This window comes from Notolepis coatsorum (assembly GCF_963971535.1).
Source record: "Notolepis coatsorum genome assembly, chromosome: 9".
Taxonomy (NCBI): Eukaryota; Metazoa; Chordata; class Actinopteri; order Aulopiformes; family Paralepididae; genus Notolepis; species Notolepis coatsorum.
In genome coordinates, this window is record NC_140173.1 from 98,868,838 (window position 1) to 98,881,442 (window position 12,605).

Consider the following 12,605-nt stretch of genomic DNA (forward strand, 5'->3'; position numbering starts at 1 on the left):
CCACTAGGTCCTAGGACAATATATAGTAATATTTATATAAAAATAGACTACAAGAGAAAACATAGTACGTACAAAACATACACTATGCCTACTAGAGAAAACCTGAGATTAACAACATCCAGTGATGCCCAAGTACTCCTACACTGTTTATCCACTCAGAATAAATACTGTACAAGATATCATATAATATACTCCTACAGTTGATCTACTCAGAATACTGTACAATATATAATATATATACCTACACTGTTTATCCTCAGAATAAGTAGACTGTACTAGGGCTGCACGATTTTGGGAAATAATCTAATTGCGATTTTTCTCACAGATATTGCGATTGCGATTACATTTGCGATTATAATTAAAAAAAAATTAAGCAGCCCCACAGAGGTTTATTGTAAAATGCGGCTTGCATCTGGCCTACGCGGTGGGTCTTTTCGGGACACCGAGCCTGAAAATGTTTCTTTTTACCTGGGAATCGATACCGGTACCCAACGGTACCTTTTTTTTTCTGTACTTTACTCTCCCTCTCTGAAGTCTACTTCACAACACACAATCTAAAACCCCTTACCTCCCTCTCCCAAACCGATCTTGTATCTCAATGGGACTTCCTGGTTAAATAATGTATATATATATATAAAAAAAAAAAAAAAAAAAAAAAAAATTATTGCAGGCCTGGCGATTTGATAATTGCATCATTCCAAATCGCGATTTTGATTAAAAATCGATTAATCGTGCAGCCCTAGACTGTACAAGATATAATATTATACTCCTACACTTTATCCTCTCTGAATAAATAGACTGTACAAGATATATATACCTACACTGTTTATCCTCAGAATAGGTAGACTGTGCAAGATATAATATATATAGCTACACTGTTTATCCTCAGAATAGGTAGACCGTACAAGATATCATATACTCCTATATACTGTACAATATATAATATATACTCCTACACGGTTTATCCTCAGAATAGGTAGACTGTACAAGTCAAGATATCATATATACTCCAACACTGTTTATCCTCTCAGAATAAATAGACTGTACAAGATATCATATATACTCCTACACTGTTTATCCTCTCAGAATAGGTAGACTGTGAAAGATATCATATATACTCCTACACGGTTTATCCTCAGAATAGGTAGACTGTACAAGATATCATAAATACTGTTTTAGTAAGCCGTGAGGACAAAGGATGCATGGAACACAGAGTACCTCCATTCCAGACGTTCCATATTCACAAATGTAATGGAAATGGGACATTATATCCTTACTAGTTTATCTAATAACAAAATGTATTGTCAACATATTTTTACTGAATTGTATTTGATATCGCCTTAAAAAGGGGCACTTATTTATTTTGCACATAATCTCACACACATCCAGTGGAGCTGTGATTAACACAAAACAAGCATTCCTTGTCCCTGATGACATCACTGGTGGCCATATGAAAAAACTCATTTACTCTCAGTAATTGTCAAACTAAATGAATGTGTGCAAAACTAGTTTTTGGACGTGTGTGAGATTATGTGCGAAATAAATCGGCATTGTTTTTTGGTGAAGTATCCCTTTAATGCGACACTGTACTCTTGAACATGTCAAACATTTTTCATTAAAATGTATTTATATATTACCTCCATTCCTTGACTTCTTGGCTTGTGCGGTTAGCTACACCCTCTGCCTCGATGTAGAATGTCTTCTTCATGGGTGGGAGGTCTGTGAGGTAAAATGTTACAAATCTCTCAGTGGACATGTTGCGTTATCTAGGAAAACACACTCGTCAGATGGACACTTCCAAACCCTTCTATTGCAAAAAAAGTCAACCAACGAACTCGATTCTTGTACCGGATCTCCTCTCTGGTAAACAAGAATACCCTGAAGACTCTGGCAGGAGCACTCATTCAAGGGTACTATGACTATGCGTGCACCTCATGGTACTCAAAGGCGCTAAAAACAAAATTACAAACATCTCAAAACAAACTGGTCAGACTACTGCTTGACCTTACTCCTAGAACCCACCTCACCCCTGCCCACTTTGACAACCTAGGATGGCTTAGAGTAGACGACAGAGTACAGCAACTTGCAATGGGCCTGGTCTACAAGATACACTACGCGACCAAGGTACCCATGTACATGTCAAAATACTTCCCAAAGGTCAGTGAATACCACGATCACAACACCAGAGGGAGCTCCACAAATCATGTTAAACCCAAATTCGGCTCAAACAAGGGACTAAACACGTTTCGCAATTATGCCACATCAATGTGGAACGACCTACCCAAAGCTGTAAAGGAATGTGAATCACTACCCACTTTCAAAAACCCTCTCAAAGAACACCTACGGGAGACTGCAATTCGAAACTGGCCCCTACAAATGTCCTAACCCAGTTGTACAGTAAATGACCAAGTATGGCTTTGTCAGTATTCCAATGTACAGTTTACAGTGCCCCCCCCCCACCTCCAATGTACAGCCCCCACCCACCCACCCAACCCCACCCCACCCACCCAACCTCCCCCAATGTACAGTTTCTACGTCAAATGTATATACACTCTTTTTCTGGACACTTTTTGTATCACAAACAGTACTGTATTTGCAAATCTGATATGTCATAAATGTATAGATGTAGCAGTACCGTCTATCTGTATGTCATGTATGTCATATATGTTATGAATTGAAAATGGGGGACCCTGATGTAAACAAGACGAAAGTCTCTCTGGTCTGCATCCCCTTAACAATTGTATGTATTGAGCTGTACTGTACCCATTCTGCAATCTGTTAATAAACTTTTCAATCAATCAATCAATCAACAGCTTCCTCTGCAGTGAGCCCCATCAACAAGAACAGCTTCCTCTGCAGTGAGCCCCATCAACAAGAACAGCTTCCTCTGCAGTGAGCCCCATCAACAAGAACAGCTTCCTCTGCAGTGAGCGTCATCAACAAGAACAGCTTCTACCCTCTGCAGTGAGCCTCATCAACAATAACAGCTTCCTCTGCATGAGCCTCAACAAGAACAGCTTCTTCTGCAGTGAGCCTCATCAACAAGAACAGCTTCTACCCCTCTGCAGTGAGCATCATCAACAAGAACAGCTTCTACCCTCTGCAGTGAGCGTCAAACAAGAACAGCTTCCTCTGCAGTGAGCATCAACAAGAACAGCTTCATTGCCCCACAGTGAAGTGCTTTTGGCTAGGGATGCACAGATATGAAAGTTTGCGGCCGATACCGATGGTTCAAATAACACAATCGGCCAATACCGATATTTGTGGCAAAAGAAAATATATAATTTTTTTTTAACTACAGTATATTTGTATGTCTCTAAGTGTTTTGATGAATTGAAAATGGAGGACCCTTATGTAAAAAAGCCGAAAGTCTTTTTCTGGTCTTCATCCTCCAGTCTTAGCACTGTTGTTGTATTGCGCTGTACTGTATTGTACCCATTCTGCAATCTGTTAATAAAGTTTTCAATCAATCAATCAGACAAATGTATAGAAAATAGGGGTGGAACGGTTCACAAAATAGACTGTTCGGTTCGTATCACGGTTTTGGGGTCACGGTTTTCGGTTCGGTTTGATATACGTTGTTTTTTATAAAAAAAAAATTAACACTCATATACATGTTTCTCATTTATTCATTTATAAATGCTTCTCATTTATTACAATTTAAAAAAAAAAGTTTACAGTGTTACAGTGTTTACAGCCTTAAATAATGTTTGGCACACAAAAACCGAACAGACTGAAAAATATAGGCTACATTTGTCAAAGTATTAACTTAGTGCAAACAAACAATATGCTCAGCCAGCACTGACTTTCCTTTCTTTAACACTTTGACTGCCGGGACACGTCTTTTCACGTCTTTGCTGGCCATGCTAAAGTTGCCGGGGGACGCTGTACAGCGTCCTTATATCAATATTTCAAAAATCTGCGATCGGATTCATATTCCCCCTCCGCTGGCCTGAGATCCACCAGCAGGACCCACTGAGCTCTCTGGCGGTTCAGGAGCGCCATCTGGTGGCCGATCGGCGCAATCGCTTTAACAGGATGTTGAATAGAGGTTGTCATGACGACCGTAGTACTTCCGGGCGCTCGCTATGGTTCATGGGACTCTGGCTCGTCACGCTACACGGTGATCGATTGGCAATAACTCGATAAACAACATGATTTGGACGTATATACCATTATACAAGCTGGAGATGGACCGGGTAAAAATATATCCCATAATGATAAAATTTCTACTCGACGATGATCGCCCAACGGCGCGCGGAGACTGGGGTGAGTTTTAGCGTGTAACGTTACCGTCTTAGATACTAACTGCTATTATCAACATTTGACCCACATTAGATGATTGGTATAACGCTGCCCACGGAATTATAAACGCCCCCTCGCCCATCCGGTCAACATCAGATGACGTGTAGTAACTTCTAGAAGTACGTCTAGTTGGAATTTTTTATATCGCGCTGATTGCCATCAAACTGTATTTCATCATCAATATAATGCATTTGGGGCTATATATCACGTTCTGGAGAAAGCTGCAGAAAGAGATGAAAACATACATTAGACCATACTTTACTATGAATATGTGAATGAAAAAGTTTAACGTTGCTACACAATGAACAATACATATAGGACTTTGAATGGGCCCTAATAATAGCAATGTAGCAATAGAATTTAAAAAGTTATAGCCCTGCAAAGAAGGGGACTTTCTCCATAGACAAATAGCGCTGGCAATCTATGGTATATCATTAATTTAACCCAAGGCAACCAAAGTGTTAATATAAACACAAAAAAACAATGTTAACAATGTTTAAATTTCCTGATTGTCAGTTCTTAATGGAAAGATTAGTTTTCTGCTTGAAATTTAAGTGCAGTATTTGAAATATATAATATAATGAAAGGAATATGGCTGGATTTCTTCTCAAAGGGAAAAGTGTCACTGTTATTTAAAATAAATAAATAAACAAATTAGAAGGCCATCAATATAAATTGCAGCATACATCAAACTAACACACACACTGTACTGTTTCAAAACAACACTGCTCTGTTCATTCTATTTTAAAAATACGTACATTATCCGTCTACATTTATTTAGACTAACATTATTGAAATATTGAGTGCAACTGTGGTGGGTTGGAACCATCTATGGGTTGGCGGGTCCGCAGGGACATTTTAGTGTCACGGACCTTCAGCTCAGCCAACGTTATCAGCTCCGGTAACGTTAGGAGTTCATAACATGCAGTGGAAAAGCGGCAATAGTCCCGGTTGGAGTTAGTAAAACACAGTTGTATGTTAGCCTTCTTGGATGTTGAATAAACGCCTATCATTGTCTTTAAACACCCCGCCTCTCAGACTCCCATTTTCTCCTCTGCTAGCTAGTAGCTACAATAACATTGCATTGACTGTATTTGCTGGCGGGCTACCATAGTTCAACATGCGTTGTGTTGTACAAACTGCTAACGCTATGGCAAGATGTGTGTAGGCCTATGTAATGTTAATGGCTATGTTTTTAAAGTCGTAATGAAGATTGATTTATATTGCGCTTGCCATTTACACAAACTGACTAGCACCTGCTGCAGCCAGCGCTCACCTCTCCCGGCTCCGTGCCAAATTAATTTTTGTATTTTTTTATTTGCGCATCCCCTGAACCGTACAATACACAGACGCCCCGAACCGTGGAGGTCGTACCGAACGGTACGCGGTTCGAATGCGTATCGTTCCACCCCTAATAGAAAAGCATAAAACCATAAAACCAAAACCAATAAAATTATATTATTGTTTAAGAAAATGTTTTAGCCCTATTGTAATGGCCTAACTTGATTAAACAAAACAATAAATCTATAAAGCCCCGAGGAGGCTGAACACCGGCTAAAACATACGTTGACGCGTCTGTGGCTCGTACTGGATACCAGGGCTGTAGACTGCAATGAGGTTATCGCAAATTGCCCCTTAATTTGGCCCGTGCGAGTGGAAAATAATATTTGGGGGCAACCTTGCGAGTAGTGATTTCAACCCTTCATTCGCATTTCACTCCTAAATTAATATATATAAATTGGATAAAAAAAATAGTAAAACATTAGCCTACAACCAACAGTGTGACATAATGTCGCGGTGCTATGAAAAAATCTGTCGGCGATGAATGAATTTACTGCGCGAGAAAAAAAGATTTGGGTGTACTGTGAAGTGAATCTGGGCCCCGCTATTCTACTTGGTAGTTGTAGTCTATCGTGCGATTAAATACCATGTCCCCGTCTGCGTAGAGTCCATCAGGCTGCTCAACGAACAATAAACACTATGCAACAACCATCAAATGCACACAGCACACACACCCACACGCTCACTTAAACAAACAACACACTGCAGCACCCACTCTACACACTTTAGATCACCTAAACACACTTTACACTTTATATTTATTGGTAAAGGATTTGCACTACAACTCGTACACCTTACTGTAAATTGTACCTCATCCCATTTCTACTCTGCACTATATAGTATTGTATATTAGTACATTGCATATAATATTGTATATTGTATGGTAACTCAGTTACTTCTATTCTGCATCGAACATTGTACATATGTCTATACTGAACACTGTGACCTTTTTGTACTTCTATTTTACATGCTATACTATTTTATTTCATACTATCTTGTCTAGCACAGTCTCTGGAGCGTAACAGTAAGAAGCATTTTGTATAAAAGTATTCTGTACTTCTGTATGACAACTATTAAAGAAACTTGAAACTTGAACACAGTTTGTTGTTTTTGATCCATTAGTGATTTACACACTTTCTCAGTTGGTTCATTATAAAATATACAAACCTGAAAACAAAAGCACTTAAATGTTAAATAAAAAGGACCACAGTAATGAGGCAGGGGGAACATATTTATTTGCACTATAATGGTCAAATTGTTATTTAAAAATGTTCCCCTAAAAATATTCTGTGCCCTGTGCCCCTCGTGAAAAAGCTTAGCATACAGCCCTGGATACTCGTCTGGTGAAAGGATTGAATGTCCACAAGGTCAGTTCCAATAACACCCCAACTGGGTTTATTTACCACATAATTACCGAATGCACAATTTGCATGTGATATGAAGTAAACGCCAAAGGTACCTTCAAATGAACGAACAAACACTACAAACAAAACGATAACCAAACAACGTGCCGTGTCGACGTGACGTGACGGCAGGGGAGGAAACTAACTTTTTGGCTTACCAGCCAACTGGCGAGTAGCTGATTTTTTTTTACCAGCCAAAAATAAATCGCTAATTGTGATAAATACTTCTTTGTATGTTTTCGTCTAAATTGATTTGCAATCATAGTAATAATCACACCGTGGGGGTGCTCCAGTAGCACACCATGTTACCGCGCTGCGTCGCGGGACTCCGTGCTGCGTCACGGATCTGGTTGACTCCGAGTTCAATTCCCGGACTCGCCGTCATTTGCCGAATGTCTCCCCCTGCTCTCTCTCCCGTTTCACCCTACAACTGTCGGTCATGCTTGACCAGAAAAGCGATAAACGCTAAAAAATAAAGTTTAAAAAAAAAAAATCACACCGTGTCTCTACTCTTTAAAATATTTATTAGCATAAAACATTAATAACAGTCTCTACTCTTCACAATATTAGCATAAAACATATTAACATGAAAGAGGGATCTATTCTGGACTGTGTTGGGCTGAACTGGGCAGTGAAAGATGCTGGGTTGGACTGGGTTGGACTGGGTTGGGCAGTGAAAGAAAAAAAACGAAGTATATTGTGAAGTGTATAGATAGATGCGAAATGTATAGATGTAGCAGTACTGTCTATCTGTATGTCGTGTATGTCATATGTTATGATGAATTGAAAATGGGGGACCCTGACATAAACAAGACGAAAGTCTTTCTCTGGTCTGCATCCCCTTAACAATTGTGTGTATTGAGCCGTACTGTATTGTACCCATATTCTGCAATCTGTTAATAAAGTTTTCAATCAATCAATCAAACATGATGCACGAACAAAGCAAATATGACATGATGCACTAACAGCAAACTTTTCAAACAATGTAAGTGTTCTGACGACAGGCCAAATACAATGGTGGTCAATAGGAACGTGTCTGTTTTCACGGCTGAAATTGATGTCAATGTCAATCAATCAATCAAGTTAACTTTGAACCTCGGTTGTCAAGCCGCGTCAATGTTGTGTATGCATCTGGGTAGGCATCACAACGGTGTTCACTGTGCCTTTAAGACGGCACGGTGGTCTTACGACAGGACTGAAATACCGTCAAGTGTTGTGGTATCGTCAGTTGGGTTGGTGTGCTGTTGGCGTCTATTCTTTTACCAACGGATTTCCAGTTCCGCGTGCGCGTTCTGCGATCCGATTGGCCACTGGCGTTTCTGGTGCGATCCGATTGGCCACTGACGTTTCTGGTCATGCGACATGTGCGCCCAATCGCGTGACGCGCCCATTTCCGCCTCGAACAGCAGCAAACTACCTAACGCCTAGTTTATCACTGGTTAAGCTTAGGCGACTCTTTCTTTTTTTTTGATCCACTTTTTCTCCCATTTTTCTATATTTTCTCCCATCCCAATTTCGTATCATCCAATTCAACCCTCCCCTGTCACGAACGCTGTTTCTTGCCTCCCACAAGCCGGCTGCAATGTGGACTAAGTCATACATAGCACAAGTCCCCTCCGGTACTTGAGGTAACAGCAGTCGCATCTTTTCACCTGCGCAGCTCGATCTCTCAGTGTCGAGGAGTAACGCGTGGGAGGCTCACGCTGCCCCCGACACTTCCTGATTCTACTGCGCAGGCGCACCAACCGACTTGTAGGAGTCGCTTGTTCACAACGTTTGATCCCCACCCTTCAGTTTTCCCTCCCTGTAATACGGCCAATGTGTATTACTGCGGACGACCAGCTAAACTGAAAACAATGTGGAGAGCTGGATTCGAACATGCGAATCCTAGCGTCTCCACACTGGTGGCGAGTGCCTTGCCCACTACACCACCTAGCCGCCGCTTAGGCGACTCTTTCGAAGTTGGTTAAGGTTAGAGTTTGGAATCAGGGCTGGTGTTCTATCGCCCTGCTCTAAGACAAACTCTAACCTTAACAAACTTCGAAAGAGTGCCTAAGCTTAACCGGTGAAAGAAATAGGCGTCACACGATTGGCGCGACCAGAAACGTCAGTGGCCAATCAGAGTGCAGAACTGGAAATCCGTTGGTAAAAGTATTCAGGCGTGCTGTTGTGCACTGGTTGAGCATGCAATAAAACGTCTAACCTTACATCGTAGTCCGGTGAGTTTTTGGAAACATTATAGTCAATATAACAGATACACCTAGCTAACATGGGGCTGGCTGCTTTGAGCACACACACACACACACAGGGCTAGCGTTAGCTAGCAAGCAGCTATAGCTAACACACTAACTAGAAGCTAACCACTGTATACAGTTCCAATAGACTAACATTACACCTCTGATTTAAATGTGTCCTTAGTAACTTAGACTCAAGGGTTGTACTACGGTTGGATGCAGTTCCCCGTTGGTCAGTCTGTCTGTTTTCCATCTTCTGCTGTGTTTAACTTTATCTGTTTGTGAGTGCTCCCTTGACTGATGGCCACTGGCCAGTATCGCGGGAACTTTTATTAAACATTCTACATGTCCGCGGGTTGGCCAGTACCCCAGGAACTTTTATTAAACATTCTATATGTCCGCGGGTTGGCCAGTACCCCAGGAACTTTTATTAAACATTCTATATGTCCGCGGGTTGGCCAGTACCCCAGGCACTTTTATTAAACATTCTATATGTCCGCGGGTTGGCCAGTACCCCAGGAACTTTTATTAAACATTCTATATGTCTGCGGGTTGGCCAGTACCCCTACCCCAGGAACTTTTATTAAACATTCTAGTATATGTCCGCGGGTTGGCCAGTATCGCGGGAACTTTTATTAAACATTATATGTCCGCGGGTCTTGTGCAGTGCTCTCGTGGCACTGTCAACTAAAGCGAGCACTCAGAAGACGCGCACCGTTTGCCAGTGACCGTGATTGCAGAATGTTTTTTTTTGTTTTGTTTACTAGTCGCCAGTGGCGAGTGGTCTTCATGACTCCCTCGCCAAACATAAAAAGTACTCGCATTTGGCGAGTCAAATGGCCTAATTTCCTCCCCTGCGTGACGGTCAAAAACTGTTAGGCTCTGCCGGTAACCAAACACACCTGGCTGTCATCAGTCTCATTACCCACTAAGTAGCCACGTAAGTCACCTACTGGTGAGCAATGGGAACTGATGCCATAAACCCAATAGCAGACATGGCTGTCTACAGGCAGAAATCAACACAAATACATAAATCCAAACAAATACATAAAATATAACACATGGCACTTTACCATGTAAATAGGCTCTTACACCTATGCTTGACTATTATTTTAGGCATGGCAACAAATAAAATAATAATAAAATGAATAAATCACATATTAAATAAATAGGCTACACGTCTATTTTTGGGTTACAAATTGTGCTCACCGATATGAACATAGGCCTCTTTACTTACTTAAAAAAAGGAAACATCAAGAAATATGTTTATGGTATTCCACCATGCCATGTGTGTTTTATTTTATAATGCTCATGAGTCATGATTATTGCTGAAGTCTGAGTCATACTGTTACGAAGGATCAGATTAAACCGAATATATATATTTACTACTCGATATATATTGCATAATATTTGTATATCGTTTGATATCCCTTGTGTATTCCTTGTACATATACACGGAATATCCCTTTACCTAGTACAGACCATAATATTTCGTTCTCCTATTGGACAGCGGTCCCTTAGGCGCCACTGCCATACCCCCAAGGTCTAGTTCAAAGTCACCGCCAAAGACATGCCTGGACATGAACGGCTCTGCGCAAGAATACGAGACAGGAATAAGGCTGGTACTAATTTGTTCACCTAACGTATAAATACGGCGCAGGTGAATACAGAAGTCAAGTTACCCAATAAGTTGAAGCCTCACCCACGATACAACGTGCGGTGAAGTATGGCCTGTTTGGCCCCAAATAGAGCATTGAGAACGCGTGCGAATTAATAGCTGAAGTATCAGAGTTTAACGCTGTACCGTCGAGTTCGACCTATTCTATTAATTCAGTAATAGTCTATTTATGTATAGTGTATCGTGCGGCTACCGTTCTACAGTGACCAGCATCACCAACGTTTCCTCGTACCAGCTAGTGTGCTTATCCAGGCTGGGCAGCTTACCCTGGCGCCTTCACCCGAGGAGCCCTAGACGAGGACCGTGTGGACATGTACACTGGATAACCTACCCGACGACTACATAGCCCTTTTCGGCTGGATTATATTTGCTTTGGTCCTGTAACTGATGGAGCGGAGAATCGTCTACACCCACAATTGTGTGGGATTTACCCTGTGAGGAGCAACGTCGAGCCCGCCTCTAAGAAGCCTGAGGCTGGCTAGCTTTCTTCCATGCGGAGCTGCATGCCGGAGAATAGCTGTTATTAGTCTGCGGATCAAGAGATTATTGCACCGTCTCCTGTACTTGGGAGTCTCCCTATTCTTCGTTGACCCAGACTCTACTACCGACAAATCCTCTCCCCTTGCTGGCCTACAACCGGAGGGACCCTACCAGTATCTCCCGCTGCCTTACTAGTGTACCATAGATATAATTCCTAAGATACAGGTGGTATTCATTATCTCCTGCGTAATATGATAATGGACTTACGTTATTGATTTACTCACGCACATTCTTCGCCTTATAAGCGCGACCCTACGTAAAGTATTGTTATATACCATCATTGCTGCTAATAAATATTATTATAACCCAGTTTTGTGTGGAACCGTGTCATTGTGGGAAGTGTTCATCTGATATACCCGTGTACTGTATGGCCAGTAGTAATGTACATAAGACAGTAGTGGTTTAATGATACCATACTTATATAATACAGTCAGGGAATTGTACCCCTCAGTTACAATTGGTCCTTCAAGCCGGAGGGTAACTAGCGTAATATTAATATAGTATTAATATTGACATGGCCAATGATGAACACTCCACAAACGGTTCTCCTAAAATAGATCGCCCGCAGCGTAGACGGCATCCACCTCAGTACTTAGAGGACTACGCTGCCAGTATACTACCTAGCTTTCTACAGACGTTAAACGCGGAAAAAGCGGATAGTAAAATTATGTCAAACCCTACCGACCAGGCGACCCCGCCAGTAGAGACCCTAGTGGGTTCTAACGTAACTGACCAAGCTCACGGGGGGGACCAGGAGGGACCTGACATGACTTTACCCCCCGCCAACGTCGACGAGGTAGTCCCCGGAGAGCTCCAGGATAAAGAAAGCCCTCCAGGGACGGAACCCGACCCACCACAAGAAGAGACGCGCACCCAGGAGATGGATCTCCTCGGTACGCGACAGGAGAACGGATCTCCAACGAGTACTACCAGAAGCCGATCACCTCTACCAGTGTCTTCCCCCAGCGAGGCGGACAAGATGCTGGCACAGGCCTTTATCGCCACCCTGGCAGCCTCAACCGAACGCGATCGACTCCAAGCACAGACGCTTAGAGAGCGCGAACATTCTTCCATGGAACAAGAACGCTTCTACGCGAAACTCCA

General features: G+C 41.9%; 1 protein-coding gene across 1 annotated transcript in view; it reads right to left on the reverse strand.

Moving 5' to 3' along the window:
- The window catches only part of ddx43 (DEAD (Asp-Glu-Ala-Asp) box polypeptide 43), a gene marked incomplete at both ends in the record, with an annotated part of 205,995 nt that overhangs the window by 102,972 nt on the left and 90,418 nt on the right, over window positions 1-12,605 (reverse strand). Inside the window, one exon of the mRNA XM_084321945.1 lies at window positions 1,638-1,719. Within this exon, the coding sequence (XP_084178071.1) occupies window positions 1,638-1,719 (82 nt within the window). The remainder of the gene's footprint in view (window positions 1-1,637; window positions 1,720-12,605) is intronic.